The sequence below is a fragment of the Bufo bufo genome, chromosome 2 (genome assembly GCF_905171765.1).
Source record: "Bufo bufo chromosome 2, aBufBuf1.1, whole genome shotgun sequence".
Taxonomy (NCBI): domain Eukaryota; kingdom Metazoa; phylum Chordata; class Amphibia; order Anura; family Bufonidae; genus Bufo; species Bufo bufo.
Window position 1 is genome coordinate 348,442,058 of NC_053390.1, and position 18,499 is coordinate 348,460,556.

At 42.9% G+C, this 18,499-nt stretch overlaps 1 protein-coding gene across 3 annotated transcripts in view; it reads left to right on the plus strand.

Moving 5' to 3' along the window:
- The window catches only part of CEMIP2 (cell migration inducing hyaluronidase 2), a 111,408-nt gene that overhangs the window by 67,803 nt on the left and 25,106 nt on the right, over nt 1–18,499 (plus strand). For all 3 annotated transcript variants that reach the window (XR_005776232.1, XM_040417082.1, XM_040417083.1), the window contains exons 10-15: nt 1,389–1,458; nt 2,876–3,004; nt 3,415–3,503; nt 9,188–9,319; nt 9,726–9,761; nt 12,883–13,038. Coding sequence is in view for 2 of the 3 variants with exons in the window: in XM_040417082.1 (XP_040273016.1) it covers nt 1,389–1,458; nt 2,876–3,004; nt 3,415–3,503; nt 9,188–9,319; nt 9,726–9,761; nt 12,883–13,038 (612 nt within the window). In the remaining variant the exon portion in view is untranslated. The remainder of the gene's footprint in view (nt 1–1,388; nt 1,459–2,875; nt 3,005–3,414; nt 3,504–9,187; nt 9,320–9,725; nt 9,762–12,882; nt 13,039–18,499) is intronic.

Below are 18,499 nucleotides of genomic sequence, written 5' to 3' on the forward strand. Positions count from 1 at the left end.
TCCTATCCCCAGAATAGGTCCTCAATATCTAATCGGTGGGGGGTCTGATATCGGACACCCCCTCTGATTAGCTGTTTGAGGAGGCAGCGGCTCTCTGAGTGCTGCAGCCTCTGACATCACGTTCATCAGTCACATGGCTTATCTGCAGGTCAGTCCAGTTCAAGTGAAAGGGCCTAGGCTGCAATATCAAGGAGGCTGCGCTGCTCAGCAGAGCGCCGTGACCTCTCCTAACAGCTCATCTGTGGTGGTCAGACCACCGCTGATCAGATATTGATGACCTGTCCCGAGGTTAGGTGATCAGTATTTTACTCCCGGAAAACTCTTTTAAAAGTTTGTTGGCAACACTGGTAAGGCATCGGGTAATCTTTTCTGCTATCGGGCATTTCAGGCTGGAGATAGTAATCCTACTGAATAGCACTTCTGTCTGACGAGAAGTACTGCATATCTCTATCCTGAGACCCCCTATACATATGCGTGCCTCTTATTGGAAACTCTTTGAGATTTACATAGTAGAGCTCCACATATTTCTGAATCCTTTGGTGGTTGGATGATGAGTGGGCGATCCAGACGCTTACATCTGCACCGCCTCTGCCCCCTGCATTTTCTTTAATTCCATTGCCTCTAGCAGGCGTGTTGACCTTTTTAGCCCTTGCTTTAATTTTTTTTCTTCATTTTGAATGTGTATACTTGTCAGTTTTCCTATTGTTCTGTTTGATTTATTAGTTTGGGGCTTAAGTAAAATGACCTTTAGAATTGTATAGCTTTTCTCTTATTAATATTGGTGGCAGAAAGGGGATAGGGAAATTAACTTGTGTTTTGATTTGCTTTCAAATTAGTCTACTTTCACGTTTTGGCTTTCCGTTTGTGAGATCCGTTCAGGGCTCTCACAAGTGGCCCAAAATGGATCAGTTTTGCCCTAATGCGTTCTGAATGGATAAGGATCCGCTCAGAATGCATCAGTTTGCCTCCGTTCCGTCTCCATTCCGCTCTGGATGTGGACACCAAAATGCTGCTTGCAGAGTTTGTGTCTGTCTGATGAAACTGAGCCAAACGGATCCGTCCTGGCACACAATGTAAGTAAATGGGGACGGATCCGTTTTCACTGACGCAATTTGGCACAATAAAAACGGACCCGTCCTCCATTGACTTTTTAATGGTGTTCAAGACGGATCCGTCTTGACTATGTTACAGATAATACAAACGGATCCGTTCAGAACGGATGCAGACGGTTGTATTATCTGAACGGATCCGTCCATGACGGATCCGCACAAAATGCGAGTGTGAAAGTAGCCTTACAAAAGTATAAGACTATAATGTTTATCTTATGTAACTGTAGCGTAGATTATTTGATATATTGTAACATCTTTTCGTTGCTTTAATCTTTTCAGGGCGGTATCAACATTCTGGATTGCAAATCCTAACAATAACCTGATAAGTAATGCAGCGGCTGGTTCTCAGGCAAGTTTTGATAAATTATCTGCAATAAATGTAACATTTATATTTGAAACAAACTTAAAAAAATCTCGGTCTGGTTTACAACCTGAATTCTTCCGATATCCATTTCTCTTGTGTTTTGGGATGCAAATTGACCTGTCGGAGCACAGCATTCTGGAAGTCTTTAAGACTGCAGAAAATCTTTCTGTAGTAGGTCTTCTACTTTTGAGGAGATCTATGCATTAATATATACCTAGAAAATGCCATCAGTGTGTGATCAGCAAGAGTCTTTGAAATGAGACCATGGGGGGCATGGCGTTATGTATACAATTGTTTCATGTGTTAAGGTTTCTGGTGGCAAGATATTGAGGACATATCCTCAATATCAGGATATCAGATCAATGAGGGTCCAACACTTAGCACCCCACTGATCATCTGCTCCCTGCCGCCTCCAGTACTACTACTAGAAGCACCGTTCCATTAAGTGTAGTGGCGGCGTCCGGCATTCATGTGAGCTGAGCCGCAGTGACCTGACATGGTCACCACTCGTTGAACAGAGCTGGAAGCACCGCTGTACTCAAAGTGGGAGTTCTGGGGAATACAGGAAACGGCTGGTCTGTGGGGTGCTGGCTGTCGGACCCGTACTGATCTGATATTGATGACCTGTCCTGAGGATAGGTAGACTTTTTAGTAGTTCTGTAAGATCAGCAGGAGAAGGTATCTACAGTACATGTTAACATATCAAAGGAAGGATCTGATGTTGGTGTATTATTACATTATATCAGCAGTAACTATTACATTTTTAAATTTTTGTGGTTAAAGTGTACTTCCAGTCATATAGGCAAACAATTATAGAGCATATCATTTCTCTATATACTAGAAAAGACATACAGAGAGCTGTCAATCACTGATGGGACCTCCTCCTTGACTTCAAAGTCCAGAATGAGCAGGAATTTAAATGAATAAATTACAAGTTATACTGAGTGGTTTCTCTCAAAACTTTAGAGCGATCTGCTCCGCTCCTCCTGCTCTATAACATGCCACATTGAGCCCTAGTAATACAATTATAGTGATATTCTCATCTCAGCCATTCATGTCTGGGATCAGAATGTCCATCGTATGCAGCAGCCACAGATGCCCGGGATTACGGAAACCGCCAAGCTCACTGAGCTACGTTATATCTCTAACTCCCAGTGAAGTGGATGGGAGCTATGGAAACAGCGTGGCAGAGCTTTGTGTTTACTGTGAAGTACCATACTTTGGTGGTGGAGGTCCTGCATCTAAACAAACAAGCCCCAGTGCGATCACTGCTGGACCAGTTTATTCTGGACAAAGGTTTTCCATACAATGAAGGGTTGTTAAATTGATTTTCTTAGCAGTAGGCACTATCATGTTTGGTGATTTTGGAGCTATGGCTAATACTACCTTTCTTTATTTAAAGGATGCGGGGATCTGGTATGTGTTCCACAAGTCTTCAACTGGAGAATCCCACGGGCTCTATCCAGATACCAGATCGGAGCTCACACCTCTTGGTATATTTTACAATAACAGAGTCCATTCTAACTTCAAGGTAACACGGGTTTCATGCTGTACCTGGCTAACGAAACAAGATTCAGTGGCGTTGTCTCATCATAGACAATGACTGTTGTGTCCCCTCCCGATCACTGTATTAAAGAGGCAGCAGCATTAGGAGAGTGCTGTCCAGCTTTGTCTCATTGGCTCCACACAGCCGGCTGGCTATATGGATGGCTGCTATTGGTTGTGACCCTTTACTATATCCATCCGGCCATTATTGGCTTTGACCCTTGTAGTTTGCCCCCCAGTATCTGTGAAGGGACCTTCATATGCTTGTGAAAAGACACTTCCCTTGAATTTGGGTTGTGCATTCTGTATTAATTTAAAGAGTAGATCACTTACAATACAACTAGTTTGGCCTTGCCTTTTTGCACAAAGATATTATTCCCTTTTTTTTTCTTTTAGGCAGGCTTGTTCATTGATAAAGGTGTGAAAACCACAAATGCAACTGTCGAAGACCCGAGGGAATATCTATGTTTGGATAATAATGCCAGGTAAACGTTCATGCTAATACTCAATACTATCGCTTATACATCCTTAAAAGTCCGCAATAGAGCCGTGCATTTGCATTGCTGCCACTTTTACATATATCTTCTTGAATGGCTATCTTTTAACACCATGTTTTTCTCTTAGGTGCAGAATTCTGTGCTGATTCATTTAAAAGGGTTGTCCGGTAAATACTGATGACCTCTCCTTAGTATAGGTCATCAATATCAGATCGGCTAGGGTCCGACACTCGGGACCCCCACTGATCAGCTGTTAGAAAAGGCTAAGCTTTCAGTGAACACCGCGGCCTCTTCCTAGGCCATGTGACGTCGCCGTACATAGGTCACTTGGCCTAGTTGCAGCTTAGCCCCTTAGAGGTGAATGGGGCTGAGCTGCCAGCAAACACAGCCGCTATGCTATGTACGGTACTGTGCTTGGGAGAGATGCTGGGAGCGCAGACTCGGACCCCTGACGATGTGATAATGAGCTGTCCTAAGGATAGGTCATCATTATATATTACTGGATAACCCATTTAATAAAATATGTTTGCAAGGGGCAAAGCTCTTTCTCTAAACCTTAGATCCAAAAGCCCTGCATTGGCATATATTGTAGGTTACAGATATAATTCTGGTTTCTTGCTGTTGTCTTTAGGGGAGGCTTCAGCTCTTACTGCGCACTGTGTTATTAGGGCTTTATATACACAGTATGCAGACTGGAATACTCCAGATACACATGGTTTGTATCCAGTGTATTTAGGAGCAGAGCACTCCTTCCCTCGCCCCTTCCACAGTGTTTGGCTGGTCTCTGTGTATGTAGATACACAGCAGCTAGTGGTCAATCCCTGCAGATAGTGGATTCTGCTCCTGAATCCACAAGACTCATAAACTGTGTCCAGTGCATTCTTCATCCACCTCCGGCAGTCAGATGGCACAATGGGGGTCATTTATCAAAGATTGTCATTTTAGGCTGGTCTTTGATATCCCCAGAACTGGCAGAGGATGCTCTTAATTTATGATAAGGTGCGGGCCTTGTCATGAATTAGGTGCATCCTGTGGCAACCCATGCCCCTAGCAGGGATCGGCAACCTCCGACACTTTAGCTGTTCAGAAACTGCAACTCCAAGAATGGTTCGTTCAGTTCTATAGATGAACAACCAATCGTGTTTGCATGCTGGGAGTTGTAGTTTGATAGCAGCTGAAGTGCCAAAGGTTGCTAATCCCTGCCCTAGGGGAGTAGATTTCAACTGTCATTTAGTCTGACATGTTAGTGAATTTCCTTAATCTGATGCCCCCCCCCCACTCCTTCCCAGTGGTAAAAACAGAGTAAAAACGTCATGTGCGCCTAAATTTAGGGGCCGTGCAACTTTTTTTTATGCCAGTTTCCAGCATAATGGGGGTCATAATAAAACATCCCGAATATTTTTTGGTCCGTTTGGCTGCCCTTACATAGGTGTATGCCATCTCTTGCCAGCCATTTCCATGACTGCCATTTATGCCGTCCAAAATGCCTGGGCACGTCATACAGGTTATAGTTACCCCACTCTTCGGCACCCGTGTCGCTTACTACTAGCTGCCACACGTCGGGGAGATGCAGCGATGCGGGTGCCAGGGAGCGGGGTAAGTATAACTTGTATGAGGCGCCCAGGCATTTTGGGGGTCATTATATGGGTTGGATAACCCCTTTAATGCAAGGACTGCTAAGTCCTCCATATCGGGAGCCAATCTTAAAGTGGCATAAGGGAATGTCTTCATCAGGCATTCCCTTTTTTAATATCAGAATCATTTTAATATCTTCTGTAGTGGGAGATGCTAAAAAAAAGTATATCAATGCACACCTCCTCCAAGATATGTCAAAAAGGACCCTTTATTAGCTTACATCGGGAAAATGGAGTCCTATGGATACGTTCAGCATATGCACCTATAGTTGTCTTGTGTACACTGCAAAGTCACCACTCACACTGACACGGACATATTCTGTTCAGTTTATTTCATTAGTATTTGTAAGCCAAAACTAGAAGAGGAACCTTCGTAGGAAATGTATTTCTTCTATGTTTCGGTTCCTCTTCTGGTTATGACTTATAAACTCTGTTGCAAATCATAAACTAAAATACTGACATTTGCAAGTGGCCAAATGTGAAGGCCATGTATTTGGGATCCACACATGGTCTCTGTGACTACCCAGGGTGACGAAAATACAAGACATGTTGTCAGAATCCCTATGGAAGCATGTGGTCTTTACATTTCTAATCCTAGTTGATATCCTTTGCATGCGCCACCATTGTTCATCGTGGTAAGGGTGGCACCAGTCTAGGGAAGAACTCAAACGGTGGAAGAAAATGGCATTCAGTCGACGGAGCTAGAATTCCAAACCACAAAGATGAAACAGATTTTTGGAATATTTAACATTCCTGTTCTGTCTGGGAATAAAAGCTTGGTGCACAAATGAGAAGGTCCAGTCTTATGTCAGTGTGTAGAACATTGTTTCTGAACGTGTATATATTGTGCTGGGGGTGAAAGTCTCTCATCAGCTAAACTGCGTATATCAATGGGAAGATAAAGCCCCCATTTACAGACTCGTGAATTTTACATTCCAGCATGGAAATCTATTTTACTCTCATTTTATTCTTTCTACTTCAAAGACTTTCCATCTCTCCATCCTCAGGGTGGTGGCATGTTTATCAAGAGCATTTTTCTTTTCTTTTGGGAGCCTATTCCTAGCACTCAGTAGTCTTTGGCAAAGTTCTGCTTCCTGATCTTTCCACCCTGTGTACATGCTGACAGCGTAGTCATCAGCTCTGTTTCTTCATCGTGTACTCCCATCCTGAAGGTTGATGAATTTCTGGGTTTATTTTCCTAATTGACATCTGTGTTTGACTTAAACACGTGCGATTCTTCTTACACCATCTAGTTTTTCCAGCAAACTCAAGGAAGAAACACAAAGACGTTTCAAATGAGGCAGAAGGAAAAGTTGTGCGGCTTTCTTTACTGTTTTCATTGTCCTCCTGCTGTCAGTGAAAGAAAATGACAAGAAGCGGCTGAAAACTTGAGCTGCGGGTTGCTGCAATGTAGGCAATCAAGCAATCCAGTCCAACAACACGATAGCAAAAGTAGTCAGTAGTCAGCCTAGTGAAATAACGAAATGTGCAGGCGACTGTAATGTCAAAGATGCAGCAGTGCTCTGTGAGCGCAAGATATATACAAACGGAATATTTCTATCATTATTTTATATTGTATTAATATTCTTAGAAATTTTTGCATACATTATAATCAAGTAGTGTGAGCCCCCTGTCTCAAGGAAGCCTATTTCAGCAGCCCAAATCTTTTGTCTTGGGGTTTGTTACAGTGTGACAGTGTATATAGCAATAATCTCAGAGGATTGCCTAAACTCTCAGCTCACAGTATCATAGTAACATAGTACATAAGGCCGAAAAAAGACATTTGTCCATCCAGTTCGGCCTGTTATCCTGCAAGTTGATCCAGAGGAAGGCAAAAAAACCCTGTGAGGTAGAAGCCAATTTTTCCCACTTTAGGGGAATAAAAAATTCCTTCCCGACTCCAATCAGGCAATCAGAATATCTCCCCCTCTCTAGTAGCCATCGGATACGTATAGTTTAAAGCCACTGGAAGTGAACAAGAATCTTTCCACTCGCTGGCAGCATAATCGTCATCTTATCACCGTCCACGGGATAGGTCATAAATGTCTAGCCGGGGGCCTGTCCCCATCAGTCACATAGACTTTGAATGGAGTGTCAGCACACATGCTCAACCACTGCTTCATTTAAACCAACAGTTGTGTGATGAGGAGGAATGGGGATATGGGATCCCTGTGATCGGTGGGGGCCAGATACTTATTACATATTATGTGGATAGGTGAGAAAGCCCCTTTAACAGACTGATTTATATTTGATTTTCAATTGTACTGCCTTCTGCTGTCTTAAGACTTGGACAGCGCTGTTTGATTGTAAAGTCTCATTACTATAATGATTTAGAACTATGTGACTGCTTGGACTTTCTTTACTGATATATTTCTTCTTAAAGAGGACCTGTCACCACAGAATTCAATGTAATCTACAGGCAGCATGTTATAAAGCCGGAGAAGCTGAGCAGACTAATTATATTTTTGTGGGAAAAGAATTCAGTATAGTCCCTTTTTTTTTTTTTTTTTTTTTTAATATACAGTAAATCTCTCCTATGTCTGACTTCAGTTGATTCAGTGATTGATAACCTTCTCTCTGTGTATATACATAGCTATCTGTCAGTCACTTATAGTTGTACACAGGGAGGTGTTATCAGTGATTGATGGCATTCTCTGTGTAAGTGTGTATACATAGATAGCTGTCAATCACTGATAGTTGTACATAGGGAGGTGTTATCAGTGATTGATGGCATTCTCTGTGTAAGTGTGTATACATAGATAGCTGTCAGTCACTGATAGCTGTACACCGGGGAGGTGTTATCAGTGATTGGTAGCATTCTCTGTGTAAGTGTGTATACATAGATAGCTGTCAGTCACTGTTAGTAGTACACAGGGGAGGTGTTATCAGTGTATACATAGATAGCTGTCAGTCACTGATAGCTGTACACCGGGGAGGTGTTATCAGTGATTGGTAGCATTCTCTGTGTAAGTGTGTATACATAGATAGCTGTCAGTCACTGATAGTTGTACATGGTGAGGTGTTATCAGTGATTGATAGCATTCTCTGTGTAAGTGTGTATACATAGATAGCTGTCAGTCACTGTTAGTAGTACACAGGGGAGGTGTTATCAGTGATAGCATTTCCTGTGTAAGTGTGTATACAGAGATAGCTGTCAGTCACTGATATCTTTACATGGGGGAGGTGTTATCCGTAATTGATAGCATTCTCTGTGTAAATGTGTATACAGAGATAACTGTCAGATAACTGTCAGTCACTGATTGTTGTACACAGGGCAGGTGTTATCAGTGATTGATGGCATTCTCTGTGTAAGTGGGTATACATAGATAGCTGTCAGTCACTGATAGTAGTACACAGGGGAGTTGTTATCAGTGATTGATGGCATTCTCTGTGTAAGTGTGTATACAGAAATAACTGTCAGTCACTGATTGTTGTACACAGGGCAGGTGTTATCAGTGATTGATGGCATTCTCTGTGTAAGTGGGTATACATAGATAGCTGTCAGTCAGTGATAGCTGTACACAGGGGAGGTGTTATCAGTGATTGATAGCATTCTCTGTGTAAGTGTGTATACATAGATAGCTGTCAGTTACTGATAGTTGTACATGGGGGAGGTGTTATCAGTGATTGATGGCATTCTCTGTGTAAGTGGGTATACATAGATAGCTGTCAGTCAGTGATAGCTGTACACAGGGGAGGTGTTATCAGTGATGGCATTCTCTGTGTAAGTGTGTATACAGAGATAGTTGTCAGTCACTGTTAGTTGTACACAGGGAAGGTCATAAGTATAGAAAGAGGTTTAAATGTATAAATTAAAAGTTTTACTGAATCTTTTCCCTCAAAACTATATATCGATCTGCTCCGCTTCTTCTGAGCATGCGTTGTGCAGATTCCACTACATTTTGTGGTGACAGGTCCTCTTTAAATGATTTTCTATCAGTTGTTTACTGAATGAAACAGAGCTACAGCATCCTAAAGAAAAGTATTGTCGTCCTGGATGCAGTGCACGCTAATCTTGTGTTTCTGTCCCTTATACAGATTTCGACCCCATGTTGATGCTGATCCTCAAAAACCAAGAGTTGCTGCACTAATTGACAGTCTTGTTTCTTTTAAAAATAATGACCACGGTGCTTGGGTGAGAGGAGGGGACATTATAATCAGTAACTCAGGGTACGTATGACTGTACTGATAGAGGCCTATACCGTGTGCTGAAGTGAGTACAGAACGTTCTGCCTGATATTGGTGGTTAGGGTCTGCCCCTGCACCCTTGGGTGAAAACCCCTCATTTGGTGATTGTATCACAACATACCTGTAGTCACTGCTCTGATGACTTTTATGGGGGAGCATTGTAAAGATAAGAATGGTATCAAGAGGCAAAAAATAACCCTGACACCTAGTACTACCCCTCATTTAATAGACATGTCTATGTAGGTAATTATAGTGCCCCACCTAAAGCCTCTTATAATAAGAACTGAAGATGCTAGTAAAATATATATATTAACATTGCTGGCTGTGAGTGCTTGTTTCTTTTTATTATGGTGGGTCCATCTTTTTATTTTGTGTTGTTTTTTTCCAGATTTTCTGACAATGGAATTGGCCTCACATTCGCTAGGTAAGGAGCCATGCTTCTAACACAACTGAAGACATACAGTATATACATATTATATATACATGTGTAAATGCCATCTGGCTGTTGGCTTGTATCTTCTGCACCTCAGTGTAGGAGGGAGAAAATACTGTTTCTGGCACTCCTGGTGCTCTTTGGCATGGGTACTCATAGAATGAATGACATGAAAAGGATTGCGCACTCCTGGGACCCCTGCTTCTCAGCTCAAGCTAGAATAGTGTGTAGTTAAACTGTGAAGAGGACCGCACTTCGACCCCCTTTAAACAGCTGATCAGCGGGGTCTGGGGACTGATGTTGGGTCATAAAAATCGTAGCATGCACAGCCCCTTTAAGGCTCTCAGACTAAAAACGTTGTGCACCCCTGCTGTCTATCTGTATTTTTTTTATTGGCATTGTCTTAATTAGCGATGGCTTCAGTTGCTCTTGTTTTGGATTTTACTATATAAATGCTCATCAGTGAAATTGATGAAATGGCCATCAGTTCATCTCATGTTGTGCAGACTCTTCTCTCTCTAGTTATCATTTTAAGAGAAGCTGTCACCATGAAATGAGCTGAGCACATTGCTATAGTTTCATTCACTGAAATCTCTGCCCTTTCTGTGCTTAGTCCAGTGGCTGAGTCAGCTTAATGATGGACAGCCATCTCTGTATGCCGACTTGTGCAGGGAAGGCTGTCCTTCACTGCGTAGAAAGAGCAGACCTATAGAGTACAAGTTATACTGAGACACTTCCCATAAGACTACATATCAATCTGCTCCGCTCATCCTGCTCTATAACATGCTGCCTGCAGATCAGAATGCATGTTCAATGTGGTTCATTCCCTTTAATAACTTCTGCAATGCCAGACACAGCCTGTAGATGCAAGTGGCACTTTTCCTGGGACAACTAATACTAGACAACTCCTTTAAATTATTTAATATAGGATATGAACTGATGGTGTCAGTGCTTGGAATTCCCCCATTTATAATTCTCTGCTTTTTAGGCCTCATGCACACGACCGTTGTGTTCCGTTCCGCAAAATGGGGTTCCGTGATCTGTTTTTGTTTCCGTGTGTCTTCCTTTATTTTTGGAGGATCGCCAGACATGAAGGAAAGTAAAAAAAAGTCTAAGTCAAGTTTGCCATGCAAATGATAGGAAAAAAACAGACGCGGATGACAATCTTGTGTGCCTCCGCGTTTTTTCGCGGTCCCATTGACTTGAATGGGTCCGCGAACCGTTTTCCGTGAAAAAATTTGTACTGGTTATATTTTTTTGACAGACTGGAACCACGGATCACGGACGCGGATGACAAACGGTGCATTAGCCGAGTTTTCAACGGACCCATTGAAAGTCAATGGGTCCGCAGAAAATCACGAAAAACGGAACAACGGACAAGGAATAAAACAACGGTCGTGTGCATGAGGCCTTACCGTGACCCAGGTGTGAGTCACACGTGCTCTAGGAAGTTATGCTGCTTGGTTGGTTTAGTAGTAGTCTGGGAAGGTTGCCAGGCAGAATATGTCTAAATGGTTTCCAGGCCTGTATCATCAAGAAGCCCATATAAAGGGACTATTTACACTTTATCCCAGCAGCAAAGCCTTTACATAGTAGGGTCCCATCTACATGGAGGGGGGAGACAATATCTTAATGAGACACTTGGGCTTCATGGGAATGTATCATCAGAGGATTACCTTTTTAAATAAAGATTTTATGTTGAACATATTTTTTTTTTAAATGTAAAAAAATATATATTTTTTTTTCTTGGTTGAAAAAAAATCCTGAAAGCTTTCACTCTGGCCACCTACTCACGTATAGGCTGGCACCTTGTCTACATGGAACAGATACGCTGCTGATTTTGTACAACTGATTGGCGGGTGGAAAATCTGCAGCGTATTACAGTACCAGCCAAGTGTATGAGATTTTACCAAGGCCTCATAAACGTATTTTCTTTCTGTGTCCGTTCCATTTTGTTTTTTTGCGGACCGTATACGGAATCATTCATTTCACTGGGTCTGCAAAAAAAATTTAAGTTACTCCATGTGCATTCCGTATCCGTATGTCCGTATTTCCGTTCCACCAAAAAATAGAACCTGTCCTATTATTGTCCACATTACGGACAAGGATAGTACTGTTCTATTAGGGGACAGCTGTTCCGTTCCGCAAAATACGGAATGCACACGGAAGTCATCCGTATTTTTTGCGGACCGCAAAATACATACGTTCGTGTGCATGAGGCCCAAATCTCATCTACATGGTATGTAAAAAAATAAAAAATTTACCTGCGCCACAGTATGTCAATTTATGCAGCAAATTTTCAATGTTGGTTTCACCCTTTGCAATACACAGCAAATCCGTAACGAAATCCACATCTTAGGCTACTTTCACACTGGCGTTTTGGTTTCCGTTTGTGAGATCCGTTCAGGGCTCTCACAAGCGGTCCAAAACGGATCAGTTTTGTCCTAATGCATTCTGAATGGAAAAGGAACCGCTCAGAATGCATCAGTTTGCCTCCGTTCAGTCACCATTCCGCTCTGGAGGCCGACACCAGCTTGCAGCGTTTTGGTGTCCGTCTGACGAAACTGAGCCAAACGGATCCGTTCTGACACACAATGTCAATGGGGACGGATCCGTTTTCTATGACACAATCTGGCACAATAGAAAACGGATCCGTCCTCCGTTGACTTTCAACGGTGTTCAAGGCGGATCCGTCTTGGCTATGTTAAAGATAATACAAATGGATCCGTTCTGAACGGATGCAGACGGTTGTATTATCTGATTGGATCAGTCTGTGCAGATCCATGACGGATCCACACCAAACGCGAGTGTGAAAGTAGCCTAAATCATGCAGACTCATGGACTGTAGCAGTCAGTTTTCAGCAGTCATCTCATTATCATCACAGGCAGGATTACAATGAAATGTAGCACTTCTATATAGATAACGCAAGACCCATTATTGCTTGGCTGTTGCCCCATTCCTCCCTTTTGTGAGGTTGATAGGACTCCAGCAGTTCTTACATCACATTTATAGCTACAATGCTGAGAGAGTATTTACCCCCTTCCATAAATATATATGTACATATAGATACAGTATGTGTGATGGTTTTTCTTTTTTCTCTATTTTCCGCAGTGATGGAAGTTTCCCAAAAGACGAAGGCTCCAGCCAGGAAGTTTCCCAATCGCTGTTTATTGGCGAAAGTAGAAATTATGGATCTCAAGGAGGCCAAAACAAATACTGGGGGACTGGAGGAGTGTATTATAGGAATCGCACACTTCCTCGAAACAGGTACAGCTGAACTCCTGGCATGTCTATAAGATGAGACATTACACATACTATGTTTGATACAGGTTTACAGAATAGACAAAAAATAAATCTAGCTTCACCATGTGATAATATGGCACATTTTATGTGGACTGACCAAACATTTGTAGGAATGGTCAGGATTATTGGCCATCTGTGTGCTGCCTTTTAGAAAAGAATAGGTCTGTGAGCAGACTCCGATACAAAATGCGGTTGTGTTCATAAGGCCTTCGGGTATCTGCACATGTTGCGGTTGGCATGGATTTTTGTGCAGCATAATGCAGTACCAACAAAGCGAATGAGATTTGACAAATCTCTTGTACACGTACACTTTGCGTATATTTCCTTGCAGAATTTGACCTGCCATGCTGCTGATTGCTTGTGCATTGTAAAGGGTTAAATCGGGGGAAAACCGTAACATAAACTTGTTATGGTGGCTCACCTGATTGTTACCATGTATTGGGTGCTCAATGTCTATCTGATTAACCCAATCAGTAAGGTAAAATGTGATATATCTATAGAGACAGGCACTCCTCACCTGGTTGTACGCAGAAAAAATATTTATTACTAAAATGCATAAAAACAATTAGGAAAAAACGATCTATTAAAAATATAAAAAATGTACATATAAAAAAATAGCGTGTTTGTACAAAAATAAATGCACAAGGTAGGAAAATTTCTTCTAAATGTCCAGTTAGTAGTCACGTTTTCCCATAAGATCAGGAACACTTAAGGATACTTTTATCTCTCCCCCCCCCCCCCCCCCCCCCCCCCCCCAGTTCAGCAAAAAAGTGCAAAATGGTCAGTTTTTATGAACAGGCTTCTTTTGTGGACATAAAGCGTCCTCCTGTCATATTTCTGCGGTCATTGTTTCGTTAATTGTCATGAAAAAAGTATTATATAGTGTCCTTTTCTAATTGGCAATATACTATTTATGCTGCCAGCAGTATGTCACTGGGCTCTTTCTATATACAGAATGATGCTACAATAATTCCCAGTGATTTATAGAGGCTATTAAAGTGTAGCAAAGCTCCAGTAATGTGCCAGTTCATTTATGGCAATGTGACTTGATAATGAACTCCCACAGCGATTGTAAAATTGTATCTCATTTAGGCAGCTGGATATTGAGCCATCTGTGGCGTCCCTCGTGGCGGTACTTACAACATCCAGAGCTGCCGTTACTTGTCCTGGAGTCTTCACGGCCTGTAGCTGCTCGTGCAGGTCCGGCTCCCCTTCTGGGGTCTCACGATAGGTTGGACACGTGGCCGTGATGTCAGTCCTTCGGCGTCTTGCGTGTGTTATGCCAGTCTTGTTCGGCCGATCCGCCGATGAGGTACAATGCTGTGGGTGAAAGCGCTTCCCGGAAAAAAAGAGATGTTCACTGTTTGTCACATATGGGATGCGGATGTCGTCCACCTGGTGCAAAAGGACGACATCCGCATCCCATATGTGACTTACAGTGAACATCTCTTTTTTTTTTCTTTCTGGGAAGCACTTCCACCCACAGCATTGTACCTCATCGGCGGATCGGCCGAACAAGACCAGCATAACACTCGTAAGGGCCCTTTCACACTTGCGTTCTTTTCTTCCGGCATAGAGTTCCGTCGTCGGGGCTCTATGCCGGAAGAATCCTGATCAGTTTTATCCTAATGCATTCTAAATGGAGAGAAATCCGTTCAGGATGCATCAGGATGTCTTCAGTTCCGGTACGGAACGTTTGTTGGCCGGAGAAAATACTGCAGCATGCTTCGCTTTTTGCTCCGGCCAAAAATCCTGAACACTTGCCACAAGGCCGGATCCGGAATTAATGCCCATTGAAAGGCATTAATCAGGATCCGGCCTTAAGCTAAACGTCGTTTCGGCGCATTACCGGATCCGACGTTTAGCTTTTTCTGAATGGTTACCATGGCTGCCAGGACGCTAAAGTCCTGTTTGCCATGGTAAAGTGTAGCGGGGAGCGGGGGAGCAGTATACTTACCGTCCATGCGGCTCCTGGGGCGCTCCAGAGTGACGTCAGGGCGCCCCACACGCATGGATGACGTGATCACGTCATCCATGCGCATGGGGCGCTCCGACGTCATTCTGGAGCGCCCCGGGAGCCGCACGGACTGTAAGTATACTGCTCCCCCGCTCCCCACTACTACTATGGCAACCAGGACTTTAATAGCGTCCTGGGTGCCATAGTAACACTGAACGCATTTTGAAGACGGATCTGTCTTCAAATGCTTTCATTTCACTTGCGTTTTTCCGGATCCGGCAAATGGAGTGCACGCCGGATCCGGACAACGCAAGTGTGAAAGAGCCCTAAGACGCCGAAGGACTGACATCACGGCCACATGTCCAACCTATCGCAAGACCCTAGAAGGGGAGCCAGACCTGCACGAGCAGCTACAGGAGAGCTTGAGGATTTAAGATGACCACCACCACCTCTCCCTAACGACCCTTTTCCAGCAGAAAAGCACAGGGCAAAAAAGTCTGGAAATGGGTAATTGAAGAGTGAACGTCCTGTGGTCTTAGAAGACGACTGAAGTCCATGTACCTTCTAACTCAGGTCTTGACCACTGTATGTGTATAGATGACGTTAATCCAACCATTAGGGCCCTGATTTATCATACCTTCACTCCAGAATTCTGGCGTCAAAAAGTTGCAAAAATAGAGCTTTTGCATGTTTTTGCACTCACTTGCGCTAAATTTTGCAACTTTTTGGCACTCACGCGAAACTTTTTACATCACTCACTCCAGTTCTGTAATGTGGGTGGAAAAGTGGTCCTGGTTAGCTATGTAAGGGTACTTTCACACTTGCGGCAGAGGATTATGGTGGGCAGTTCAGTCGCCGGAACTGCCTGCAGGATCCAGCAATACGGACGCAAACTGATGGCATCTGTCAAACGGATACGGATTTTTTTGTGCATTTTTAAAGGTCTGCAGCATGCTGCGGTATTTTCTCCGTCAAAAAAAATGTAAAAGAAACTGAACTGATGCATCCTGAACAGAATGCTTTCAATTCAGAATGCATTAGGATAAAACAGTTTTTTTTTTTCGGTATTGAGCTCCTGTGACGGAAAAGAATAACGCTGGTGTGAAAGTACCCTTAATGAGTTTCACTCCAGATTTATTATTAGAAAAAAATAAAAAATAAGTTGAAATCTCACTCCAGGAGGAGGTGGAGTAGGAAAACTGGAGAAGCTTCTCTAGACAGAAGTGTTGGGACTAAGGATAAGACAAACTTACCAGGTAACATGAGGCATTTGATAAATGTGGCATAAAGTACTCCAGCGTAGACTTAACATTTTCCCCTTATGATAAATCCCCCCTAGGTGTTTTTAATTAACAGGGCCCATCGAGTGCTTTGTATAGAAATACTATAGAGAAATTAGATACACATTTCTCAGTGTGGAAATCATTGAAATAGCTTTCCCATTGTTCATTTTAGATATGTTTGGGTTGTGTACTTAAAATCAGCGCAGTATTAAAAATGAATGTGAAGAAAATAGTTGAAAACAGACCTCCTAAATTATGGCTGGAATGGTCTCTGTGTATTTGTTCTGTAGTGAATTAATGGAATGCTTTCTAATGACTCTGCTTCTTGGAAAGCCTTCTTCCAAATTGTACTTTACATGAGTGTTGTGGACCATCATTCTTCATATGATTGTATCTTTCATAGTTCAGTAATCATGCCTCAGAGATTGTGTTACTCATGCTGAATTAAAGGGAACATGCCATCAGAAAATGACCTACTGTTTAAAGGTAACCTGTCCCCACAAAAGGAAGGGGCTGAGCAGATAGACATAGTTTTGTGGGAGAAGATTTAGCCATACTTGTATTTTGTTCTCCCGGAGCTCAGTAGCCATGTAGACAGTGGTTTCAGTGACTGACAGCCTTCCCTGTATAAGTGTGTATACATAGATAGCTGTCAATCACTGATGGGACCACCCACCGTGCTCAGAAAGAGCAGAGATTTAATTCAATCGACTACAATTCATACTGAATCATTTCCCATGAATGAAAATATATAAATATATTATATATATATTTCTGGTAGCAGAAATGGAGAGAGAAGTGTGGGAGCCCCAGTCTACCAGTACAGCCAGGTCTTTCGCTACTAGGTGGGTATAAGCAAGCGCCAGGGACTCTGAACTTTGAGAGGCCCTGGAAAAAAAAACTAAAAGTGGCCCCCATGTTGTAGGTGGGTCCAGATTGACAGAGGCGGGGCAACATAGGTAGATGGAGCCAACTCGAGTAGCCTGGGTCAATAATACCATAGTGCAGCACAAAGTACTTTCTTAGCGGAACCAAATAACACAGCGCAGCACAAAATACCTACCTAGAAGCTGTCCCTCTGTGGTGGCCAGCACCAGTGCCATGTTCTGTCCTCCTTAGGAAGGTAGATGTTGGCCACAGCACCAAATTAGCCCTAACTTCAGCATGCTGCCTGGTCTTCCCCAAATGTCGACCCTATAGTGCCACCAGTAGTATGCTTCCTAAGTAGTCAAGAAAATAAGAGAAAAAATCAAATACCCAAGTCATGTCTTTAAGTTGCAGCCTCTGATGTCTCTGCTCTATTTGTACGCTGCCGCATATAGTGGCCTATGAGGGTGAGCAACAGGGCATTCTTGTGTACCAGGCCATGGACTTCCATGCCCCATTGCAGTATTCAACTGTATCACACAAGGCTAGAGATACAGTTGAATTCAGGAGGGCACTTGTGGCCCCCAGCAGTACAGAAGTAACTGATGCTCCCAGTGTTAATTACCATTGAGAGCATCAGATCATTTTGTACCTGGTCAGCATCAGCAGCTGTGAGGAGGGTCTGGGCGGCCCCCTGAGCTTTGGCCAACTTGGAAAATACTCTGTAGGGCCTATGGCCAAGACCCCCCAGCCAGGTATGCAATCCCTTAAAGGGAACCTGTCACCACTACTATGCTACCCTCACTGAGCGTTTCTAAATGTTCATTGTGTTACCCTAAACATATAAATTACACTTTTAATTTCATTTGCAGACAAATTCAATAATTATTGAGCATTTTTGTACTTCCCGACTTTTATGCCAATTAACATAAGAGTCATATCTTACTTGTGTGACCAGCGAAGAGTCATATCTTACTTGTAGAGAAGAGTCATATTTTCAAGCTCTGACTCATCTCAGGGTAATTTGCATATGTATCAAATCGTTTTTTTTTTACACAATAAAAGCACACAGAGCTATGGGGACTGGATATTGCGGATGTGCTAGCGGCCATCTAGCCACCCATGTCCTCAGCTCTATACCCAAAATTCTGGTGACAGGTTCCCTTTAAAGATGGGTGTGGAGCAGCCAGAATGAGCTCTCTAGCTGGAGACACATGAAAGATCTGTATGAGAGAAAAGACAGAAGTCATCTCAAGCAAATCTTACAAGCATAGACAGTATATATGTGTGTGTGTATATCTGCTCCTGCTCAGTGTCA